This window comes from Anabrus simplex, chromosome 2, assembly GCF_040414725.1.
Source record: "Anabrus simplex isolate iqAnaSimp1 chromosome 2, ASM4041472v1, whole genome shotgun sequence".
In the NCBI taxonomy this organism is placed as follows: domain Eukaryota; kingdom Metazoa; phylum Arthropoda; class Insecta; order Orthoptera; family Tettigoniidae; genus Anabrus; species Anabrus simplex.
The window spans coordinates 667951568-667977517 of NC_090266.1; the positions used below are offsets into that span (position 1 = coordinate 667951568).

The 25950-nt window shown below is 36.8% G+C and overlaps 1 protein-coding gene across 6 annotated transcripts in view; it reads left to right on the top strand.

Moving 5' to 3' along the window:
• Rap1 (RAS oncogene family member Rap1) overlaps positions 1-25950 on the top strand; it is a 141352-nt gene that overhangs the window by 105553 nt on the left and 9849 nt on the right. For all 6 annotated transcript variants that reach the window (XM_067141194.2, XM_067141196.2, XM_067141195.2 and 3 more), the window contains one exon: positions 18219-18371. In XM_067141194.2, coding sequence (XP_066997295.1) covers positions 18219-18371 — 153 coding nt within the window. The remainder of the gene's footprint in view (positions 1-18218; positions 18372-25950) is intronic.

The following is a 25950-nucleotide window of genomic DNA, read 5'->3' on the forward strand; positions in this document are numbered from 1 at the left end:
TTACGAACAAGATTCTCAGGTTATCCCTGCAAGTTTATACATTTTTCATACTGTCTTCAATACTGAATTAAATTTGCATTTTCATCCCCATTAAAAGATACCTGTAAAAAGTGTGACCTATTGAACAATCAAATTAAGACTGCTGACAATGAAGAAAACAAAAGACATTTATCACAAGAGCTGGCTGAACATAAGTCAAAGGCAGAGGAAGCTCGTCAGTCTATGAATAAAGATGCTTTGAATGAAGGTGCACGTCATAGCATTTGATTTAATGAAGACCTTGCCCACACCAGTGCTTACAGTTGAAACTTGCTGTTACAAGCGACAGTTATGGAGTGACTTATTGGGTATTCATGACATGAGGACTGATGAAGTACATACCTTCATCTGGAATGAGAGCAAGGCCTCACGTGGTCCACAAGAGATTTCTTCGTGCTTACTACACTATGTCACAAACTTTGTAAAAACAGGTCACTTAATTATGTATAGTGATCAATGTGGTGGGCAGAACAAGAAGTTCAAACTGGTTTCTGTCTTCATTTTATTGTAAATAATCCTAATAATAGTTTGAAGGAAATAGATCCTAACATTTTAATGTCTGGCCATTCCTACCTACCGTGTGATCAAGACTTTGGATTAATTGAGAAACCTAAGAAATTTCACAGCCACATTTACACACCTTCAGATTAGATTTCTGTAGTAAAGTCAGCTTGCAAGAAGAAACTTTTTTTTATGGAATGAAGGACAGACTTTAAGACGACAAATGATTTAGAAATAAGAGTAACTACGGTAATAGTAAGAAAGCCCTCAGTGGTGAAAAGGTGAAATGGTTCGACATTTTGCACATCAGTATAAAAGGAGAAGTACTTGAAATGAATTTCAAGTACAGCCACCGAGAAAGCGAACCCTTTAAAACAGCAGACTTAAGAAAGAAGCGGTGCTCTCTTCCTCTACCAATAGAATTAGCAACTTTATATCCTGGTGGTAGACCAATTAAGGCAAAAAAACTGAAAGACCTCAATGACTTGATGCCTTTCATTCCACCAGCATCAGGAATTTTATCAAACATTGCATTCAACTATGGATGCTAAAGATGGAGGACTTCATACTAGTGATGGAAGATGACTGATTTGATATTTCTCTTTATTAAGTGTTATTACCGTCCGGCCCAGCAGTGTAGGGGGCAACGCACCCGCCAGTCACCCGGCGGCCCTGGGTTTGATTCCTGGCCGGGTCAGAGGTTTTAAATTGTAAATGATTAATATCCCTGGTGTGGGTACTGGGTGTTTGTGTCATCCTTAATGTTCCTTTCCTCGCATTCAGCACTACACTTCCGCAATTACAATTTCACGCAGGTTCATATGTGGTGCAAATAGTGGCAAATGATCTACAGAGGCCGAAGCCATGAACAAGTATGATTAAAAAAAAGTGTTAATGCCACAATGTTCTAATCTGTTGTTTTTTTTTTTTTTTGTAATATTTGTTGTTATCATGGTTTTAAAACTGGCTGTGACTTATGTACCTACCGAGATGATCATTTAAATCTCAAGCAATCGTGCCATAGTAGCTTAAGTACAAAGTCATATTTTCTAAAACTGTGTTAGGGTTAATGTGTGAAACACTTGTCATAACTATGTACTCAATCATATTCCGACAATAAACTATATATTTTGAAGGTTTGTGTTAAACTTTGCCTCTATTCTTAATGTTTTATCTTCATCTTAACAGAAAGGTGGCTGAAAGCTAAAGTAACTTAAGTACCAAAGAAAGGGACTCCAAGTGACAGTTATAGGCAACTTTTCAAAATCCAAAGAGGCTCAAGTACCATTTAAAATGTTAACTAAATAATTCTGATGTCCAAAACAGTGTTCCCAAATAAAATCAATCCAGATACATAATACAATGTGTATAGCCTCTTTGGCAAAATAATTACAAGATATTTCATAGTGTCAAAAATTTGGAAGCCGTTTTTCTCAGAATCAGTTATTTGGCACTTGAGCCTCTATGGTTCTGAGCACCTCATATGAAAAATTACCAGCAAATGACAAACTTACGAGTGAAAATATGACTATATGACCCATGTAAATTGCATAATTTTACTCACCGTGGATAAAATCATGCTTAACTTTTATTTTCCGTGGAAATAAAATAAAGAAGTAAAATATGACAAGTCATAAACATCTGGGCCATAATCATCGAGCGAGTTGGCCATGAGGTTAGGGCATGCGTAGCTGTACCTTGCATTTGGGATATAGTGGGTTTGAACCCCACTGTCGACAGCCCTGAAGATGGTTTTCTGTGGTTTCCTGTTTACACACCAGGCAAATGCTGGGGCTGAACCCAAATTAAGGCCACTGCCACTTTCTTCCCATTCCTAGCCCTTTCCTATCCTGTCATCGCCATAATAGCTGCCTGTGCGATGTTGAGCCAATTGAAAAAAAATACAAACCACCTCATTAGTTCTCACATAAATGGCTCTGATAGTTTTTAATGTACTTTTCCCATAATTCCCCAGTATGGCTAACACGCTTTCCCTCTGTACTTTCTCATATGCCTTCTAGATTTACAGAGCATAAACTTAACTGCCAAGCATTTTTCATTTACCTGGTGCATGCTGAAAATCTGAACCTCTGTTGTCTGAGACTGCACTGGTTTTTACCCATCTTACAACTACTGATCGCACTCTCCTTTCCAAAATACCGGTGAACACTTTGCGTGGTATACTGATTAATGAAATATCTTGATAGTTGTTGCAGTTGTCCCTGTTTCCTTGCTTAATGAAAGGTGCATTTACCACTTTCATCCAATCAGAAAATATCTTATTAACATTCCATGTTAATATTATTCTGTGAAGCTATTTTTCCAAGTCTTCCTGCTATATTTCACTATTGAAGGTCTAGTTTCGTTTATTCCTTCTGCTTTGACAGTGTAGTTTATTTACCATTCTTTCCAGTTCCTCGAGCGTAATTTCACAGACATCACCGTCGTACTCCCAATGAGCTTGGTTCTTTGTGGCATCAACAGAAAGATTTCCTTTTATGTTGAAGATTTTCAAAATATTCCTTTCGTCTGTCTAGTGATTCCTTGGAATTTGTTATGAGTTCACCTGATTTACCCTAAACACTTAACTTAGAAGGGTTTGAGGGTTGGGATGGGCTGAGGTAGTAGCAGTGACAAAAGGCCAAAGCTTAAGATTATATGTTATCGATTTAATGATAATTGATCCGTATTGAACTGTGATTACTAGAGCCCGGATTTCCATGCACTATCAACTCGCAAAATATGCGTGCATTCATGCACTATCAAAATTCAGTTCCTTTTGAAACATTGTACAAAAACTACCCTAATTTCTCCAAATTGTCTTGATTTAACAGGGTGTCCACCCGTATGGAAAACCTGGGAAACGGGGAAATGTCAGGGAATTTGATAATTAACGGGAAAACCTGGAAATGTCAGGGAATTCAGGAAAAAATCTGGAAATTCATTCTTCTGCCAGATAAAATTGACATACCATATTTATCTGTGTAATACAAACACATTTTTCAGTTTTTATAACATTAATCTAGGGCATGTCTTTTATGCCAGGAATAAATTTTAATGAACAGTTAAAGTGTGATCTCGAATGTGAAAGTAATCAATAATATCAATAGCTATATGATTGATCGATCGAATTTTCAATGTTTTGATCTGCTTACCATTGAATATTCTGTGTTGTTGGGGAATGGTGAGCTCGATGAATTAGACCTATATTGCGTTCTCAGTTTTTTCCAATAATGTTTCCAGACTCTGAAACAGCTTCGAAAGTTCAACTGCACAGAACAAAATTTGGATATACAATCACTCGTGGTTTGGCTCTCTATTTCCATAAACAAGTTCTTGAGGTGGGTAGTAAGTGCACACATTTCACCGTTGGGTTTGACGAGTCACTGAATAAAGTTTCTCAGATAGGCCAAATGGATCTTGTAGTTCATTGTTTCAATCCTGATACTAATGAAGTATGCACTTCTTATTTTGATTCCATGTTTCTTGGTCACTCTACCTCCTCAGATTTGTTAAATGGTTTTTTGCAAGTACAGCAAGGAGTCTATCTAAAAACAATTACAAATTTCAGTGGATGGTCCAAATGTTAATAAAATGTTCCTTCAGGATTTTGGTAATTTATTAGATGATCTAGATACTCTCATTTTGTTGAACATTGGATCTTGTGGCTTGCATACTGTGCACAATTCATATAAAATGGCAGTAAAAGAAACCCAGTGGAATATTGCAGAGTTTCTTCGTGCTCTTCACTTCTTGTTTTGCTACGCTCCTGCATGATGTGCTGATTATATACATTATTCAGGTTCAAACGTATTTCCTTTGAAATATTGTACTATAAGATGGCTTGAAAATTTTCAAGTCATTGAACATGCTATAGATACCCTTCCTAATGTCGAAAAATATGTGGAAGGAACAAACAGAGACCAGAAAATCCCAAGCTGTAACAGCTTCAAAATAGTATCAACTTCTCTTAAAGATAAGGTTCTTAAGGCCAAGTTGTCATTTTTATTATAACTTGTTGGAGATTTGGAACCATTCCTAAAAGTTTGACAGATCTCCCATTTGCATCACTCCTTTATGAATCTTTCGTTGATGATAAATATCATGACGAGGTTTGTTAAGTCTGAGTCACTGCAGTCTTCAGAAAATCTCCTAAAACGTATTTAGACAGTAAAGAAAATCTTCTGCCTGCATCTAAAATTGACATAGGTTATGATGCTAAAGCAGCACTTCCTGGCAATCCTGGATTAAATGATAGAGATATATTAGTGTTTTGCACAGATTGTCTAAGAGGAATGGTAGCTTTGTTCAAATAGTTACTGGAAAGTCACCGCTGGCATATCGTCATCATCTGCAGTTTACAGCTGTTGGCCGCATCTGCTCACCGCTAGAATATAAACTGACTAAATTAATTTCTTGTTTCGATCCAAGTGTAGCCAAGTAGCCTCTAAGCAGCAGACTGCTAAGGATAGCTTTAAATGCCTTTGTTGAAAACAAATGGATCTCGGGTAATGAAGCCATTCATGGACAAAGGGAGTTCACTTCTGTTTGTGAGAATGATACTTTAAAAGAAGTGAATTCTTTGTATTCTAAAGACGAGAGGTTAGATCACTTTCGCACTGTTCTTCCAATAGTAAATTTGAAAACAGAAAAGGTAGCTTCATTTCTCAAAATGATACTAATATTGTTTCATGGAAATGTTTCATTTGAATGTGGAAATTATAGTAGAGAACATGCTACAAGTATCCCTTGTAGCACAAATAATAATATATGATTCTATCCCAAACCCTGGTGGAATTGAAAAGGTCTCCATTAATAAGAACGTGCTCCATGCTGCAAGGAGTGCTCATGCTTTGTACGTTCAAAATCTAAAGGAGAAACGTGAAATAATGGAAGTAGAAGATTCTTTGCAAAAAATAAGAGAAAGGCCGCTTTGTTGCTGAAAGAATTAGAAGAAAAGAAGTGGAGGGTGATGGCAGAAGCTCGAGTCGTTGGTGGCTACAAAGAAGTTTCTTCGCTGAAGCAGTAATGGTAATACATTTAAAAAAACTTAAAGTGAATTTAATCAGACTAAATTAAACTTCCAAGTTTTAATATGCACATTAATTGCTCATTTATTTTTTTGGATGTTAAGTTTTAAAAATGTATTTTAGTATTACTGACACTTCCTTTATAATTATGTTTTTTGTCATCATGTGTCAAACTGGTTTTTATGTCTGGAAAACAGGGAAATGTCAGGGAATTTTAAAATCTGGATTTGGTGGACACCCTGTTTAAGCTCATCTGTTTATCTGTTTATTCTTAAGCACAGAAAATTACCTATTTACATCACAAGAAGTGATAGATGCATACTTCAACAAAGACATTTGGACAAAATGAGGTTAAATTGTACGTCTTTTGCATTTTCACCACATTACGGCTCTTATAAGCTTGACGAATTCAAAATCAGGATTTTAACTAATTAATTTATTCAACTTATTTCTTGCTGCGGCAGCTACGTCTCCATGCGATGATTGCAGACACATTTGAATGTTTTCAATAACTGGTAACGATTGCCTGCTGCGATAACAAAGACGTGTGACGAGTGAGGGTCCCGGGTAGGACATTCCAGGATAACAACGGTAGAGGGTTCAATGAAAAACCCGAGTTAGTAAGCTGCTATCCCATTAACAAAGCGTTACAGAAGTGCGATACAAGTTTTCTTTTGTTCGTCGAACAGACGAAAAATGAGCCGTCGGTGATTAATGCACAATTTACGGTTCAATTTATAGCAATGTACAGCTGTAAAACTGGGATACCTTATTCCTAAGAATTAGATCGACGTGAGACCTTCCAAAATATGTCCTTATTTACTGAAGTAACAGATAAGGAAGTGTTTGGTTAATTGGATTATAGGACTTGTACCGTATGTAGGCTACTAACTTTGATTGTCACATAGGATGCCAGGAATACATTCTCTCTGTCTCTCAGTAATAGACATACTATAACCTATAACGTGGAAAAATTGTCCCAAATTCTGCACACTATCATTCAGAAAAGTCAGTATCATGCATGTTAACAATATATATTTGCCAAAGTCAGAAGAAAAGTCATATTATACAATATTAAATGTCCAAATATTCGCTGTTAAATCCAAAATCTTCCAAATATGCATTATGCATGAATTTTCTCCTAAAATGGCCAATACATGCAAACATGCATGGAAAAAGAACGGTTATTTGGAATTGTTAAGTCGTAAAATGAATATTTGCAAAGTTTGAGAAGTGTAGCTAGCTTATTGAAAAACATGCATTTGCATGGAAATCGGGCTCTAGGCGGGAGACTCCTGATTATATGTAACTAATCTTGTGATTAGACCCGTATTGAACTATGCTATGATATACTAACAATTTGTTGGTTGTTTTGATCCACCTTTCCAATACGAATTAATTTGTGTTGCTACGTCGTAATGTTACAACACTAATTTACCGGGACATGTTTCGCTTTATTCACAAGCATCATCAGCCTATACAATTATCTCAAGGTTTGTCATATTTGGATTGTTGTTACAAATTTCATTACATTGAATGTAAATCTAATTTCAGTGATAACAATATTTAAAACATAGGAATAATATACACATTAAAAATTATGACAATATGATTTGCAATGTTAAAATGGAGTAACTCTTAATTCTAAAACACATTGACATCCAAAACACAGTTTTTACAATTTGAAAATTTGGCTAAAAATTGTTTGCAATGTTAAAATAAAATTGATTCAACTATAATTTGGCATTAAAATTTGAGTCATAAATATAAATATTGGATGTTAATATATAGGAGCCATAGTTTCTAAAGTGTGTTGGTTTCTAGAATACAGTAACATTTCATTATTGAGAATTTTAGTTAAGAATTGTGCTCTCTAAATAATGTTATTTAAAAAGACTGTAATTTTGCATCATGCATGATTAGAGTCATGATGATAATCTAGAATTGAAGTCTTGGGTTCGTTGGAGAATGGCTTCTAGATTTGATGAGGCTTGCTGCTGCAGTTTGGCAATTTGATCAGAGGAAGTATTGACATATTGACCTTTAACAATAAAATTTACCACCAATTAAGTTTAGCTATGGGTGACCCCAGCTCAGGAATATTAGCAGATATTTATATGGATAACTTAGAACATAGCATAATTAAACCAAACATGGAAGGAATCTGTCTTTGGCTGAGATTTGTTGACGATACATTTGTAATAACAGACAACCGAAAAAATCCTTGAATTTTTAAACAACATCGGTAGATACGTAAAATTTACCAAAGAAGACTAAAAAAACAACTCATTGAATTATCTAGATGTTACTGTAACATGCTTAAAATCCAAATTTGATTATCAGATATACAGAAAACCAACACACACGCCAATAACAATAAGAAATGACTCGCTCCACCCCAAATCCCACAAATAAGCAACCTTTTTCAGTATGGTTTACAGAGACTACAAAATACCCTTATCACCCGCGAATTTTATAAAAGAACTAGCACTAGCCAATGGATATAAAGCAGACATAGTAAATCGAATCATCAACAGAGTAAAGCTGAAAATATCCACAAACCTCGCACCAGAAAAGACTAAAAAAATCAAAATACGCAACCTTCGCTTACACCAGTTCAAAGATTCACCAAATAGCAAACCCACTCAAAAAACGGGATATGCAAATAGCCTTTAAAACATATAACACTAACAAAAACTTATTTTTTAACCATAACACAGTAAATGCCTATAATAACAAATTTCAAGGCTCCGGAATATACAGACTAACATGCACACAGTGTAAATCATCACATGTTGGCCAAACTGGACGCAGTTTCCTAACCAGATACATGGAACACTTTAACGTCTTAAAACACAATAAATACTCCGCAATGAGTAATCATATGAAAGAAACCGGCCATCATTACACCTCAATAGACATAGATCTTACATTAATCAAAAGAATCGAAAAGGGGAACTAATGACAGAGTTTGAAAACATATATATTTATTTGGATCAATACTTTAATAAAGGAAAAAACTTGAATGACGCGGCCGAAATAAAAAGTCCGTTAATAGAGCAGTTGCCTACATTATTACGAAATCTCAAATCAGATAAAAGCAAATTCTTTAAAATATTCAATCTAAATACACTCGCAACTGAAACCATTTTGGCAACGCAAAAAAAATCCCCCTCCATATAACACACCAAAGCTGAACGCCCCACCTGCAGGATCGTCCTCTACCCCCACCTCGACAACAGATAAGAATACCCTACCACATAGCACGTCAGTAGCAAACGCCCCGCCCAACATCTCTTCCCCTCAACCCCCTACCCGCCCTTCACAACAGCTCTCTCATACGTACAACACAAGGAGTAGAACCACAATAGTCACAGTAACGCAATAAGGTCCACAAGATTCTGTAGCAGCAGACAAAGGGGTAAGTGATAATACAACATCAACACTCACATTACAAGCACAACACACACAATATTACTGAAGTTAATTTCCATTTGTTCCAGATGCTTCTTCCATTCTAAATCTCGAAAGAAACAAAATCAGATACTCAAAATTTGGATTGAAGCCCCTTTTAACCATAACTTACATTAAAACAATCAACTTCCAATGAGAGTCTGGTCGCTACAAACAAGAATTAAATATGTCAATACTTCCTCTGATCAAATTGCCAAACTGCAGCAGCAAGCCTCATCAAATCTAGAAGCCATTCTCCAACGAACCCAAGACTTCAATTCTAGATTATCATTATGACTCTAATCATGCATGATGCAAAATTACAGTCTTTTTAAATAACATTATTTAGAGAGCACAATTCTTAACTAAAATTCTCAATAATGAAATGTTACTGTATTCTAGAAACCAACGCCCTTTAGAAACTATGGCTCCTATATATTAACATCCAATATTTATATTTATGACTCAAATTTTAATGCCAAATTATAGTTGAATCAATTTTATTTTAACATTGCAAACAATTTTTAGCCAAATTTTCAAATTGTAAAAACTGTGTTTTGGACGTCAATGTGTTTTAGAATTAAGAGTTACTCCATTTTAACATTGCAAATCATATTGTCATAATTTTTAATGTGTATATTATTCCTATGTTTTAAATATTGTTATCACTGAAATTAGATTTACATTCAATGTAATGAAATTTGTAACAACAATCCAAATATGACAAACCTTGAGATAATTGTATAGGCTGATGATGCTTGTGAATAAAGCGAAACATGTCCCGGTAAATTAGTGTTGTAACATTACGACGTAGCAACACAAATTAATTCGTATTGGAAAGGTGGATCAAAACAACCAACAAATTGTTAGTATATCATAGACTCCTGATTTTCGACAGTTATTCCCGCCTCCCGATTATCCTATTATTTCTCCTGATTTTAGCTTATTTTTTGGTTAACTTAAACATTTCTTTTCAACTCGTGCCGTTTCAGCTTTTTACGCCAGTGGCCGGAAGTCCTTCACTCATTGGCCGCTTTCAAACGATGTATCGATGTTTATTAATACGCGACACATACATCGATTGTCAATATCTTGTTCTCGCGTGCCATGTTTGTGTTCGTTCACATCAGTCTAGTCTATTCTAGACACTAGTTGCTAGATATGGAGTCTTTTTAGTAATTTAGTGACAGAATTTCAATGATAACGACTAGTGACTTTCCTAGAGATTTTCGGAGCCATTTATCTCAATATAATTAAAATAAGAGTTTTCTCTGTACATTGCTCAGAATTTAAAAATAATGATATATCTGTACCAGTCATGACCACGGTAACGAGGAAATGCACATTTTAATTTTCCGTAATTTATGTCTATGTATGTACGCGCATCACGAGAAAACGGCTGAAGAGTATTTAATGAAAATCAGTATATTAAGTCGGGGAATAAGTCACTACAGTCTAGGCCATAAATAATTTTATTCCCGCTAAGTGAAATGGTAGTTTAGGGGAAGGCCTAAAATGTAATTCTCAAATATTTTTGATAGTATTGGTCTATTGATAAGCACTACTTAACTAAAGTTATATATTATTAAATTTCCGATCATTTATGTCTTATACATTTTTACCATACTGGCTATGATAAAGAGATATTCATGAATTTGGATTTTTGTTGCTAAGTCCATATCAGTGCCGAGGTACGAGAAAATGGGTGAACGAGTTTAATGGAAATCGGTGTGTAAAGTCGGGGAGTAAGGAACTACAGTCCACGTATAAATCATTTTATTCACCATGTTCAAAATTGTAGTTTGGGGGAAGGTGCCAAAAATGTAATTTTTAATTACCTATTGGTCATATCGTAAGATCATCTGATGGCCAGGCAGGCATCAATTTTTGGAAGTGAGACATAGTCTCTCATGGTGCATTGGTACTGCTGGTGGCTTCAAGTAGCCTATGCAGTCGCCTCCACGGTATGCACTAGCCTTGCGTCTTGGTAGGTGTGCTAAGTACCAACTGATGAGCCCAACTTGGCACACGAGGGCGAAATGCAGGCAACCAAGAATGAGTTAGCTGGAAAATTTATAATGTCCAATAACGGACCATTATATTGGTATTATAAATTTTCTCATTCAGGACAAATATTTCATGTTCCCTATGAGAATCAGTATCTATATCACCATAATACTTTTCGCTAAAAGTGAGAAAATGTGCTGATTTTCACTATCGAATATTTCATATAACAGCATTGCTTTTAATTGCGACATTCGTACTGACGTCATTGTAATGACCCATGTTGACCTCTGTTGGGAAAACTACAAGGAAAGTCTTTCTGAGAACTCGGTCGTAAAGCACAGGTACATCAACTAGTTATTTGATACAAATAGCATTGCGTTTCAAATAATTGCGCGGGCGCTTGATGCAATCCATTAATCTATGCATTTGCTAAGTAATGGCATCTAAGTGCATGACTGATTCACACATGTGGAGCAAGTGTTCATACTGTTTTCGGAAGGTTTATCAGAGACCGATCATTCTTCCTGTGAGGGAATAGAGATGCGTAATTTTTAGCCTAGTAGCCTTGTATAGTAACAGTCGGTCTTTGAGACAGTAAGGGTTATAAATATATAATGGTACTGTATTGTGCAAGACATGTAGAATAAGCAGTTTTGACCAATTGCATCTCCTTATTTCTCCTGATTTTCATATCATAATCTCCTGATTTTTTGTTTTGTAAAGTTGGCAGGTATCCAATAATACAGTTGAACCTGACTTATACGTATATCAAGGGGAAGAGAAAAAACTACTTGTAACTCAGAATTACTTAGAAATCAGACTTACACAATACGTCACATATTTACTGAAAATACAATGGAATAGACCTACATGTGCAAATAATAAATACATTAAAAGAGAAAATATTATTTTGAACTTGGTCCAGCCTGAAAGAAATCAGATAGTTTGGCTTGTTTCACTTTTCTTGCATTAAGAGTATAAACCTCCTTTTGCAAACTTAGTAATGAATTCAATGCACTTTCATTACAACTTTTTCGCACTGATGTAACGCCTACACACATCGATTGCACTTAACATTTCACTCCGTGCAGGTTTTTCAAGATTCAACTCGTTACCTCCATCACTGTCACTATCGCATATAGCTGATCCATCACCACCGCGTTGTTGGCATACATCAGCAATAATCTTTTCATCCGGTAGTTCTCCACATACAGCCTGATTATAATCGAAATGCACAAAAGTATCGAATTCTACACCCTCCGGTAGCGTCAGCTCATTGCCAGACAAACCTTCGTCCCCATAATCATTAGAGGCAGCCTCTTCTAGTAAGACTCCAGCTTTACGGAAACAGTTGCTGATTGTGAAGGATGACACCTGCTTCTAGGCATCCGAAATAGTCCATGGCTTGTAGCAAATTAATGGAGAGAGGTTAATTTCCTGCATCACTCATTGTTATTAAATGTTGAACCAGCATTTTTCTATAATGCACTTTGAAATTTGCAATGATGCCCAAATCAAGCCGTTGTAGAACATTGGTACCGTTAGGAGGGAAAAATTCCACTCAGACATTCTCCAGAACGATTTGAGGTGGATATGCTGCACATCGATCCATACGAAGGACCTTCTTTATTTATTTTTCATTTTAATGTCTATTTTTTTCAACCACTGTTCCATTAGAAGCACAGTCATCTAAGAATTTCTGTTGAATTCATAACCGCAGGTTTTGTTTTCGCATCCTTAAAACACCTCGGATTCTTCGATTTTCCTATCACAATTGGAGGAAGTTTGTTATATCCATCTGCATTGGTGGCGAGAAGTGCTGTTACACGAATTTTACTTTTCTTCCCTCCATGGCGTGAGTCACCTTTTTCAGCTAATGTGTTATTAAGAAGGAGATTGTAAAATAGGCCGGTCTTATCACAAATGTAGATGTTTGGAGGCTGATAATCTGTTACGATACTCTGCAGAACCTCTTCTTTCCACTGTTGCTCCGTGATGTCGTCCACAGCTTTTGAGTCACTGCATATTGTTCTCCCTGTGATTCCATGACGATCTTTAAATCGTTGCAACCATCCTGATGAAGCCTTGAAATCAGCAGCGATACTCATCATTTTAGCTAAATCTATCGCCACTAATTGGTAGAGCTGCAGCCCGCTTTTGCTGGAACCATGTGAAAAGTGCTTTCTCCAAATCTACGTACCTTCCTTCCTGTTGACGGCTGTGCTTTGCTGTATTTGAACCCAGTTTTAAGAACTCGTCAAAAATAGTTTCTTTTACTGATGACTGTACACAGCATGGTATAGGCTACGCAATCCCTAAGTCTGAAGCAATTTCAGTTTTTGTTTTGTGTGGATCAGCGTCCACTTTTTGTATAAACTTTACTTTTGTTCTTCTAGGGTATAACTTTTCCTTTTTCTGCTCTCCATGGCTAATCAAAAGCAAATGAATGACAAAAATACAGTACTGTTCAACAGTAAACGCCAGGTACCGGCACCGTGGACATTTTACTTCCCCGTTGTTCCCACGAAAGAAATTCTCATATTCAAACAAATTTACTGTATTTTCTTTTGTTTCTGCATCGAAACCGCCCTCTTTGCTTGTAATGTATCTTAATATTTGGCAGCATTGTGAAGGTAAAAAACGACGAAGTTAGAGAAGGAACGAGGTAGAGAGCGAAGAGGACTCGCTCTGTTGGCCTTTGTTACGCCGCCAATAAGAAAGGGTCAACAATGTCTTTCTGCGAAACTTCTTTGTGTTCTGTTTCAGCACCGAAACCTGACCGCTCTACTTCTGCCTACGCCGACAAAGAGGAAACTTCGTAAATACAGTAGTTTCTTTTAAAAAAGCATGTGCTCATTACAATTACACAAAACTCGGTTATATTTCACTAACACTTAATACGCATAATTGCGAATTACGTATAAACGGATTACATATAAATAAGGTTTAATTAACATGCTTTTAAATTATATTTTGCCGGGACCTGAAGGAAATTACGTACAAATACGAATTATGCAGAACAGAGTTACGTATAAAGCAGGTTCAACTGTAGTTGAATATTTTATTTATGGTTTCACCTTTTCAATATAAAGTTGTGCAATATGTCACATTACATTTCCTTTGGGACTAGTTTCAGCCTAACTGTAGGCCATCATCAGCCGTAACACAAATCACACAATTACATTGAATGATCCAAAACAATGTACAGACCAATGTCATTAAAATGTGTGTAACCCTTGGAAATTAAAATCAAGACTAGTTACTTGAATGCATTCTGTTAAAAATTCAAGTGATTAAAGACTTAATGTAGTGACAAAAACATTTAAAATGTTTAAAGTCTATACATAGCACATATGCCTCTAGGCACTAGAATGTAATACAGTCCATTAAAGTACCTCCAGATGAAGGTTCATAATGTTGATTAAGATTGAACACACAGAAGTTGAACTAAGGCTGGCACTTTACAAGTGTTGCATTCTGTTAAAAAGTTCAGTTGAGCTGACGTCAAGTTGTATTCATACAGACATTTAAGTTAAAATAATGAAACTGTGTACATAAACACGTAATCAATGCACGTAAGTGCGATGCATGCTGTTAAAAAAGTTGCTTCTGTTTAAAGGTCTTACATGCTGACGATCCGTTTCTGAATAAATTGGTGGATTCTAGAAGGTGGTAGGATTTTGCAGTTCATTGCGGACCGTGAGGTTGACCTTTCGCTGCGATGTGTGGAGCAGAGCTGGTTGTTTGGCATTTCCTAAAGGAAATGTAATGTGACATATTGCACAACTTTGTATTGAAAAGGTGGACCCATAAATACAATATTCAACTATTATTGCAAGGCTTAAGAGCTTATTTTGAAACCTTTATGTAGTGCTGAATTACCTTATGCTTGAAGAATATATTTATATAGTCTCCTCAGCCATGAGGTTTCCAGCTGGCAAGCTTTGATGTTACAGTACACTGAAGGGGGGCGGGAGAGGGGGAGGGGGTGGTTATTTTAATACAACAGAAGGAAAGCCGTCCAGCCATGAAACAGATGTTGCCAATTCTATCCTGTTCTGTCACTTTGCAAACTAATAACCTTTTCTAAACTAAAATATAGCAACTGACCAGACTGGAAGCCACTTAGAATAAGTCTCCCAATTCTCCCATTTGCACTATCCTGTCCTTGCAGTTGACCTTGACCACAATGTCACTCAGTGCATCATAAAACCTGTCAAATTCATCCTCATCTGCATCCGTACGTGGTGTATAGACTAAGACAATTCTTGTTTTCCCATACCTGTTAAGATTCTTTATTACTGTCCAGAAAGGCTTCCCTGTCGCTTGACCTAGTCTGTTCAGGTTATTACCAAAATCTTCCCACAATGTCGTCTTGGATTCAGCAATTATTTATCTCTCTTTCTTCTCCGTACAGTTCCTTGTCTGCATCGGTCTTTGTTTTGGGCTATTTCTGATGACATAAAACCTTAGCTGCAACCATGCTATTGGGTTGGTGAGACAGCAGTCATTGTTTGATCAGCGATCAATCTTCCGTCAGGTTTGACCCGTAAGCTCTTGCTGATCAAGCACCGATACTCCAGACAGTGCCTGCAGTCTTTAAACTCAAGAATGTCATTCATTAAATACATCTGATTCAACGTTTCAGTGATAATAAATTGAAGGTCATGTATGTAGAAGTTGCAATTTGAATGTCATATTTTCCATAGTCGTAATTCTTGCATGTAGCCTCTATCATATGTTGGATTTGAACGAAGAACACGTTAATTTCTATCAACAGAATTACTCCAAATTTTGAAATAAATACTAATCTCTGGCATATTCATGTAAAACCGAACTTGAGAATTAATAAACCAGGATGAGGAAATACTTGAATCTACCTGCAGCATGCAGCTTGCTCTTTCATTCCGTGCCGTGTATTGTGGTCTGTTCTCCAGTCTGATCGATAATTACAGTTTTATCTAGTAATTTTTTGTGACAAAGTAATCTTCTAAAAATATGAAGAAATTATATAAAGAATTTTTAATGATGTGAATTTTTTTTTTTTACATGTAATGAAAGCGAGTTTCTCAAATGATTTAGGTTAAGGAAGGACTAGTGCTTTTTGTTGTCAATTATTTACAACTGGCTTCATTGAAATTGCAAGAAATTTCCTTCCATGTTGCTCTTTCTGTTTTGCCGACATAGCATTCATTTTTTTTATTTTCAATGATATTAATGCATCCCTCTATTGCATTCTACTACATTAAGTAATAGGTCTCTTTATCATTCAATGAAAAATACGACCCTCTCACTTTCTTAGTGGGTATATCGCTCATTTTGTCGAAAACCAAATCAAAACAAAACCTCGAAACTGCTGTTATTCAGGAATCTACAGGGCAGTGGCAACAAATTGCACTGTTGCTAAATTCATTTCCTTTTCAGACCTTCAATCAATAAGTCACAGCAAGTTGTTCAGGGGTTAGGTTTTCTGCAACACTATTAGAAATCGAAGCTGATGAGCAGTCAACTGATCTACCATCAAGGACTGATTTGATGGACCTTTCTGCAACCACTCAAAGTGGCTTTGCTTTGTTAGGAAGTGAAAAGGACTTGCATAGTCTGCTATAATTTCTAATCTCATATTAGCACAGTCCAGTGAACTCTTCCCATTACCGTTCTTATTAGCTTCCATATCTTCCCGACATTCACTGATCAGCTTCTCATATGCTTAAATTCAGTTTCCAACCCTCGCGTTGAATCCACCCATTAGCGCTACCCTATCCTTGCTGTTGACCCTGACTAGAATGTCACTTAGTGCTTAATAAACTTTACAACTTCAGCATCATCTGCACCCTCACATGGTGTACAGACCAAGATAATTCTCGTCCTAATTCCCCCCAACTCCTAAACCTTCTCGCATCATTTGCTTATTTATATGCCTAACAGAAACTATGTTGCATGATATAGTGTTCCTGAAGAACAGTCCTACACCACAATCTGCCCTCCCTTTTTAGATACCTGTTATGAACTTTTTAAAAATCATCTCTCTTCCTCTTATCTCTCCTTGCCTGAATATCACTTAACTCCTAACACACGCAGACATATCCTGTTTGTTAACTCAGTCTGTTCTTTCTTCCATAACCCCCTTGAATATTGATAGCTCTCCTTTGAATTCCATTTCATTTGGCAAGTTGTTTCCCAGGAGATTGAAGTGGGATTCTGTTACTCACATAGGTCTGAGGTTTGCTTAAACCATTCTGAGCATGCTCAGTAAAAGTTTAGTGAAGTAGGATGCTACGCTCCTTGCACATAGTCCCAGTGAGAATCTCTCCTCTAACTATTTAGGAACCGCCAGCTGATTGCATAGTCCTAGCTGCCTGATGATATAGAGGGCCATGATTCAAAATATGTCAAGACATACCCACGCCTGTTCCATAGTTACTAATATCCTGATTCTCACCGGGCCCCTCAGCTATTGCCAATGGTTAATAAATTGGGGTGTGACTACAGTAACCCACACGATGAACCAGTATTATTATTATTATTATTATTATTATTATTATTATTATTATTATTATTATTATTATTATTATTATTAATGGTACCTGTCAACACTAATTCAGAATTATTTGGGTTTTGGATCTGCTTCATTTCTTGACATTCCTTCAATTTGTTTTGACTGATAATTTTTTAATCCTTTTTGACCTTGCCAGATCTTGGAGATCCACAGTTAAAACATCCACATTTACAGCTGTTAGATCATTAATACTATGTATAAGAGCCTGTACTTTCTACGGTGATATTTGTTCTCACAACAGAGGTAATAAGTCTCGTCATAGTTACATTGAATGTCCAGCTGAGAAATTCTTTCCTCTTGTATATAATGCCTGTACCCACAAATAGTATTGTGGAAGTAATTTGCCTTTATTTGTGGTGAACTTATTAGGACTGAAAACTCTCTCTTACACTTAACCACAATATTCAAATTATACAGTTATGTAATAGAAATTACAACAAACCATGAGAATAGTAGTACTAATAATAAATAGACTTGGACAGTGTTTTGTTGGGAGATTATAAATCTTTGTGCATCTCAGTATTGGAAACTGTCAGTAGCTTCACTATTTTATTACTAGAGGTATGATTGATAATTGCTGAAATTTAGGAATTAAAGCTGCAGATTTCAGATTTTGTTCTCTGTTTCAGGATACAGATGATGTACCTATGGTTCTTGTTGGTAATAAGTGTGATCTGGAAGACGAAAGGGTTGTTGGGAAGGATCAAGGTGTTAATCTGGCAAGGCAGTTTAACTGTGCATTTATGGAAACTTCTGCCAAAGCAAAAATTAATGTAAATGATGTGAGTATACCTACCACTCATTCAGTTATTTTGATTTAATTATACTTTTGATGCTTTACTACTCAATTTCCATTATTGCATAATAATAATGATAATAATCAGTCTTTGGATAATTATGCATATTTCATATTTGGAGTGGTTTTATCTTAATGATGCATATATTTTGCTTTCCCCCTGTTATGGCATATTTTGAAAGTATTCTGCGTCTTGAGTGTAGACATCAGCTTCTGCAGGACAATATTGGAAAATTCAGCATGTATTTGAGAACTTACATGCTTGAAATCTGTGCATGACTTTTGTATATTCAAGATGATAAGCTGTGCTGGTTATCGCCAGGTAGTCTGTTTGACAGGTGGGTAGCACATTTAAAATCGGCAACACCCGCTTTACATCCGGCCATGGCTTTGTCTACCTGCAACCCAATTAGGCAAGTAGGCTACTGATTACTGGAATTTCACTTAAGATAGGGCTGTCTTTTCCCCACTTCGTAAATAGTTAAATATGGTGTTCTTTCATGCACAGTTAGTCCTTATAAGTCCTGCTTTGATTTGTGGAAACAGGTTGTGGTTCATAGTACATTAAAAGACTGTGTTGTTGCTGCTTAAGTTATAATCCCTAAGGAGAAGTGACTTATTAGTGTTGTATCGAAAGCATATGTATGCGAGTTTGAAGACTTTTCAGCTGACAGAAGTATTTTGTTTTGCAAATATTGTAGCACAGGTAACGGCAACTAGAAAGTATCAAGTTCGGCTACAAAATACAATAAATTAACCCTATCGTGGCCAGTGGGTGGTATAATTCCCACTAACTTTTTTCCGTTATTGGGCCATTGGGTAACCCGATTCCCACATTTGATTTGTGCTACCTTGTGTGGACAACTGAAAATCTAGAAAAAAATTCTGCTCTGGTATATTTGCAGTTTCTAGGTTGGTGAACCTGTTTGTTTACATGTGTGTAGTATAATGGCTGTCAGGAGCATGCATTTTTGGGAAGTGAAATTATTTTCTGCATCAGGAAGATGGATGTAAGTAATTCTAAGCTGTTTTAAGTTATCATAAATTATTCTGTCGTGCTTCAGACATAGATTGAGCATATTTGTTGTCTCAGTATGGTTAAATAAATAGGATTTATGTATTGGTGAAACACAGGAACATAAGTTCTTCATCTTGCCAGGATTATTCATCTCCAGAATTATTTTGTTATTTTACTTTATTTCATTTGAACCGAGCTCGATAGCTGCAGTCGCTTAGGTGCGGCCACTATCCAGTAATCGGGAGATAGTGGGTTCGAGCCCCACTGTCGGCAGCCCTGAAGATGGTTTTCCGTGGTTTCCCATTTTCACACCAGGCAAATGCCTAGGCTGTACCTTAATTAAGGCCACGGCCGCTTCCTTCCAATTCCTAGACCTTTCCTATCCCATCGTCGCCATAAGACATATCTTTGTCGGTGCGACGTAAAGCAGAATAGAAAAAAAAAAATTTCATTTGATTATGTTAGAGTTATTACTAGTGTTGTTACGAATATTACGGACAGGTTATAACATATCATATTTGAGTTACGTGTGTATTCAGATTACCTTTCCAATATATAATTGTGGATGTATTATTTGTTTGTCTTTCACTTTGTACACCCTTATTCTACCCAAAATGATGGTTACAGCTGTATTCAGTGTAAATCAGTTGTACTTCTGTGTGGTACAAGATGAATGCACATAATCATGTTCTATGTCCTGATTTGTGTGTGCTAGCGTTTGGTTATTGGGAAGTATAGTTCCCACATTTGTGTCACTTAGGCATACTGACAGCCATTGGGATATATAGTTCCCACTTTTTTTTTTTTTTTACAGTTGCAGTGTTTGAAATTTTTTTTAAATTAGCCTGTCATTCTTTGACATTCCATCACTACAAAAATATGGTTAGTTCCCAAAACTTCATTTCTTAAATAATTTGGCCTCGAAAGCATTAAAAATTGTAAACGTGAAACAAAACACCAGGCTCTTGGAAACCACAGCTTTAATTAAACATGGTCCAACACGAAGTAAATTCAGTGAAGACTTGTGTAAAGCATTTGTTTTTGCAAACATTCCATTGATTAAGCCACACAGTATGAACTTGGTTCAGTGTCTGGAGGAGTATACAAAACCACCAGTCCCAAAGAAATCAACAGTTAGGTAGAATTACGTTCCTGAGCTTTATAAAGTGGCGTTAGGTTAACTAAGGAAGAAGCCTGATGGAAAATAAAGTTTAGTCTCGCTAGATGAAACGGCGAACGTGAATCAAAGGTCTGTTTCATGTTTGGAATTTTAGGAGAGGAAGAAGAGAGAAATCACATCTACTATGGATGCATTACATAACAATAAGTTGAATCAGTGAACAGTTGCTGCATTTTTCAATGATGCACTTAATTTTTTGTGGTCATCATGCATTCTTTACGATCATGTTTTCATGGCCTGACTGATGCTGCACCTTACATGTGCAAAGCCATGGGAAGATGTGATACACTTCACATGTTTAGCAAATGGACTCCAAGTTGCTGAAGCAGTCCGGGCTTTCTTTCTTGAAGTAAACGTTTTGATCTCTACAGTGAAAGGAATATTTCTGAAGGCCCCATGTCACAAGAATATGTTTTTTAATACAGTTGGACCGGGCGAGTTGGCTGTGAGGTTAAGGGCGCGCAGCTGTGAACTTTCATCCAGGAGATAGTGTGTTCGAACCCCACTGTCGGCAGCCCTGAAGATGGTTTTCTGTGGTTTTCCATTTTCACACCAGGCAAATGTGGCTGTACCTTAATTAAGGCTACGGCTGCTCCCTTCCCATTCCCAGGCCTTTTCTATACCATCGTTGTGATAAGACCTATCTGTGTCAGTGCGACGTAAAGCAAATAGCAACAAAAAAAGAAATACAGTTGGTTAAGTGCTGTTCCCGCCTTCTCAAGTTCATACAAGATGGGGAACATGACTTGAATCTGCTGCTTATTATGCAGATTCATTTGAAGTACTAAAAATGGTGGTTGAAAGCTTCGATCGATTCTGAAGTTGCTTCTGTTAATGAAGCACAAAAAGTCTTTGGCAAAGATGCTGCTCGTGAGCAATTTACATTCATTCGTTTTAATTTGATGTGCATACCTTTAGCCATGAAGAAATTACAAGAAAAAGGACTGTCCCTTCACATTGGTACTGGAATTGAAGTTATACGTTCCCTAATGAACCTAATTTACGAAGTTTTCTTGGTAAAATGGAGAGTATAGTGTTAAAAAAACTCTGGTCTGCACAAATTTAAAAACATTTCTGGTATTTGCCAAAGCAATGAGAAAATTGATGGTACATCGATACTGGAAATTTCTTATTATTTTAAGTTGGAGTATGCTCTAATTGTGGCATGTGATGCAGAGAGGGTGTTTTCTGAGAAAACTTTTAAAGTGAAAATAGGAGCAAGTTTGTGTTTGAGCACCTGTTGTGTTATGCTGTTATTAAATGTTAATAGAGACTTGCGAATTTCATTGAGAAACTGGAGCATTTCATTTTGGCTCAGTATGTAATGTTTCTTATTTTGGTGATGTTTATAGTGTAGAATTTATTTTTGTAATATAAGATCTGGTGACCGTGGTGGGAATTCAGTGGACTCTTTGTCCAATCCAGTGTCCCTGCAGATTGTCATCCAGTAAAGTTTGTACTGTTACATGGTAGTGTGGTGGCATCCCATCCTGTCGGTAGAAGACCTCATCACCAGCTCCATAAAGCACACGTACAGCTGGTAAAATTAATGTACATAGCATTTCAAAGTACACTTCTCTAGTGACAGTACCATCAAAGAAAAAGGGTCCTACTAAGCCTGTAGATGAGTCCACACCAGACATTAAAGCCTGGTAGATTGACAGTCTTGCCACATGAACATGTGGATTTCCCAATGCCCAGTAGACATAGTTATGTCGGTTCACTGTTCCATTAAGTATAAACTGGGCCTTATCAGACTACACCGACTTCGTCAAAAAGTGTTCATCTTGACTTGCCATTTGTTGATACCATTCACAAAATTGCAGTTGACTATCAGGATCGTTGTCATTAAGCGCTTGCAATGATCGTGGAATATAAACTTCCTCCACTTAGTGGATTTCAGAATTCATCGTACACTTTCACTGCTAATCCCCCACTTCCTGTGCACATTGCGTAGCAGACATCTGTGGAGAAACAGCAAACCTTTCCAACAGTAGAGCCGACGAAGCATAACTAGTAGCTGTACGTGTTCTGCTCCAATCTTCCATTGTGAATATCACAAATCGTTCCAAGTGTGTCAGATTTATCAGTAATGGTTTGTTAGACGTGTTGGAGGTTCTGTTTCAAACTCCCTCCTCCACTGACGTTGCACTTCAACGGCATTGTCAAACTTGATAAACCACTTAAGACTGCATTTTCGCTGCTCGAACCTCAAGCTTGCTCCAGCCAGTTTATTTTCCTACTATTGTGATGCAAGTACAGACATCTGTTAGGTGGAAGACTATACTGTAACATACTGGTACTTCAAAACAATTGACAGTGTCAGTATCCCGATACAGTCTGACAAGGAGTGTATACATTTTTCTGGTGAGCTCTTTATATTCCCCATGCTTAGGGGTTTGTGTATTTCTCTCAGTAAAAATCATTGAATATCTGTATGCTCGGTATGCTATCATTACAGTAGCATTCCATTGAAGACAATATCTGTTAAGAAAAAACTGGTTATTGGCTATCATAACACAGTATGGAGTAACATCATTTCAAACTGTGCAACTGTAGTGTTAAGTACTTGCCTTATTGCCTTATTCGGTGTTACAATAGTGTGAAGGTTTTCAGAGGTAGACTCATGGTTGTCTGCTAGCACATTCTCATACCTAGAGAAGTTCCTTTCAATGTCAACTGATCCAATAAGGGCATACTTCAAATGTCCTAAGTTACTTGAGGTTGGTGCCTCTTTGATATGACATGGTAAAAATCTTCCCTGTCAAGACCTGTGTAATAGAGCGCAAGATTTTATAGCCAGAGTTTTACTGTAATACATACCAGATGACCAACTTCACTGCAAATTGGGAGCCTCCAACACATTTCATTGCCTGAAGAGTGTCATAATGATGTACTTGGACATTGATCCACGCTCTCCAGTGTTAGATGGTGGGCTGCAGTATCAGTGGTCTGTCGGTTGCTAGAGATTGAAATAGTTCTCTCCGTGATGCATCATAACATATACTTTTTTAACGTGTGTCAAGTTCATTTTCTGGAAAATCTGCCCTTGCCCTCCTCTAGAACTCTGAAAAGTATGAGCGACGCAAGTTATGCACACCATTTTGGAGTAAAATGCAGATTGCCTTTGACTGTATTGCGCAGCATCTGTTGCTAAGAGAAAGGCATAATCACGTCTTACACCCTCCGGCCACTGCAAAACCCCTCATTTGTTAGGATTGTTTATTTTAAAATTGTTTACAGATTCCAAAACTTCTGTTGCGAGTAGGAACCGGAGGTATGCATCACGATCTTGCAGCTTGTGTCAGTCTGATTCTGGTGAGCCAGCATGTCTGCATACCTAGAGTGCCTTGCACAACACACATTAGTGATCTAGTTTGGCTCAAGGCAGCATACATGCTCACCAGAATAACATAAGACCAGCAAAGGTACTCCTAATTTTAACATCTTTTAACCAAGCCCGGCCTTGCAGTCTGAATGCTTTTAAGAGACATTCTCTCTCTTGAGCAGCATAATACAACGGGACTACAGCCTTCAGCTTAAAAGAAAGTTGATCTTATTCCTTTCAAGACCTATTCCAGACAGTTGTAGAAACATCAAGATTTTAACTCATACCAACTTGTATTTTATGTGTTATTAAATCAACACCAGTGTATTTTTCATGTCTAAAGTGTGTGATATGGGGATGTATGGTTATAGTGGTGTTTTTGACCATTCTTACATTTTAATTCAAGATGCATGTGCAGTAAGGTGACATAGTTTAATGTTTTAATCGGCACGTGGACAGGACAAGTTAACAGACAAATCCAGTATCTTTTACAGTTTATTAATATATATATCCTTGTTCTATTTTTCTTTTTGACATATACAAATAAGTTAATGTTATTCTGAAGGGAATAAATGCGATTTGTATTGTAAAGGTGGAATTCTCCTAAAATTATCATAACACTTGTTAAGGTAGATGATACGGGCATAATAATGAAACTAATTTCTTTTAATGAATTGAGTAAACTGGCACTTAGCTTTACTTGGAATGAGCTGCTCATCAGCTGTAATAAATGGCACAGGTTGATAGCAAGCATTAGAGTTCTCTGTGAAGTTAATGCACACGGCTGAGAATAACTTAAATCAGTATACAATTGCAGAGAGCGGGATTTATCAAATTGTAGAAAATTTACAATTTCACAGTCTATTCCTTGATATTGCTCTCTTGCATTGTGGCAGACTCCAGGCTTCCTATCACAAAGTATGAAGATCCATGGGATTCTCCCTGGCCCTATAGGATTTATTTTGCACCAATAGCCTTATCCTCAGTTAGTGAAATGTTTATTATATTAATTTGCCAAGATTTTGCCAGGTCTTTTCTCTTCACCTGAAACATATAATTTGTGGAACCATGCCTTCTTTTTTCTTAAAAATGGTTGCTAGCATACAGAAAAAAAAAGCAGTTGCCTGAATATCAGTTTACTTATGCAATTCCCCTGCCATTTATTGGGCTTGAAATGCCAGCACTTTCTAACCTCTTTAGTAAAAGCCATTTTCAAAATACACAGTCTAGTCTTAGACTGGTGAAGACTTCCCTAGATTTTCTACTGCCCTTCTTGATACTGAATTTATTACCAACAAGCTGATTCCCTTGTTTCTGGATATTGTTCAGTATTGAACTTCCCAATGTTGTTCTTCCATTAATTGCATCCTACTATATCCAGGTCCAGGGTAAGTTATTTCAGAATACTAAAATGTGAAGCCTCAGCATGTCACTTTCCATATAAATCCCTGTTTTCCACCGAAATATGGAGACCCTGCAGACTACCACATGTAGGTCTGTAAATGTCCAGAGATGCTTAAAATGAGCACGATGTGTCATTGGTAGCGAAATGTGTTCAGTGCAGTGCAATTGCAGATATTGAATCGTCTATTTCTGACCTGCAGTGAAGACTGTTCAAAGATACCTCAGATTTAGTTGATAATCTCGCATATTCATACATTAATGTTTAGTTTTAGTTGAGAAGGTTTGAACCCCACTGCTGGCAGCCTTGAAAATGATTTTCTGTGTTTTCTCATTTTCACACCAGGCAAATGCTGGTGCTGTACCTTAATCAAGGCCGCGATTGATTTCTTTCCACTCCTACCCCTTTCCTGATCCACTATTGGCATAAGACCCATCTGTGTCGGTGCGATGTAACGCAAATTGTAATTTAAAAATATTTTTAGTTGAAGTCAGAATTTGAAATTTCATGGCTTAAATTGTTGAAATATTCATGCTATTTTTAGAAGGTGAATTAAGCAGGTTGTGTGATATGTTTTCTTCTGATGGTGCTGGCCATCGGTGTTCAGGGCATTTTGTGTAAGTCATATTAAGTGAAA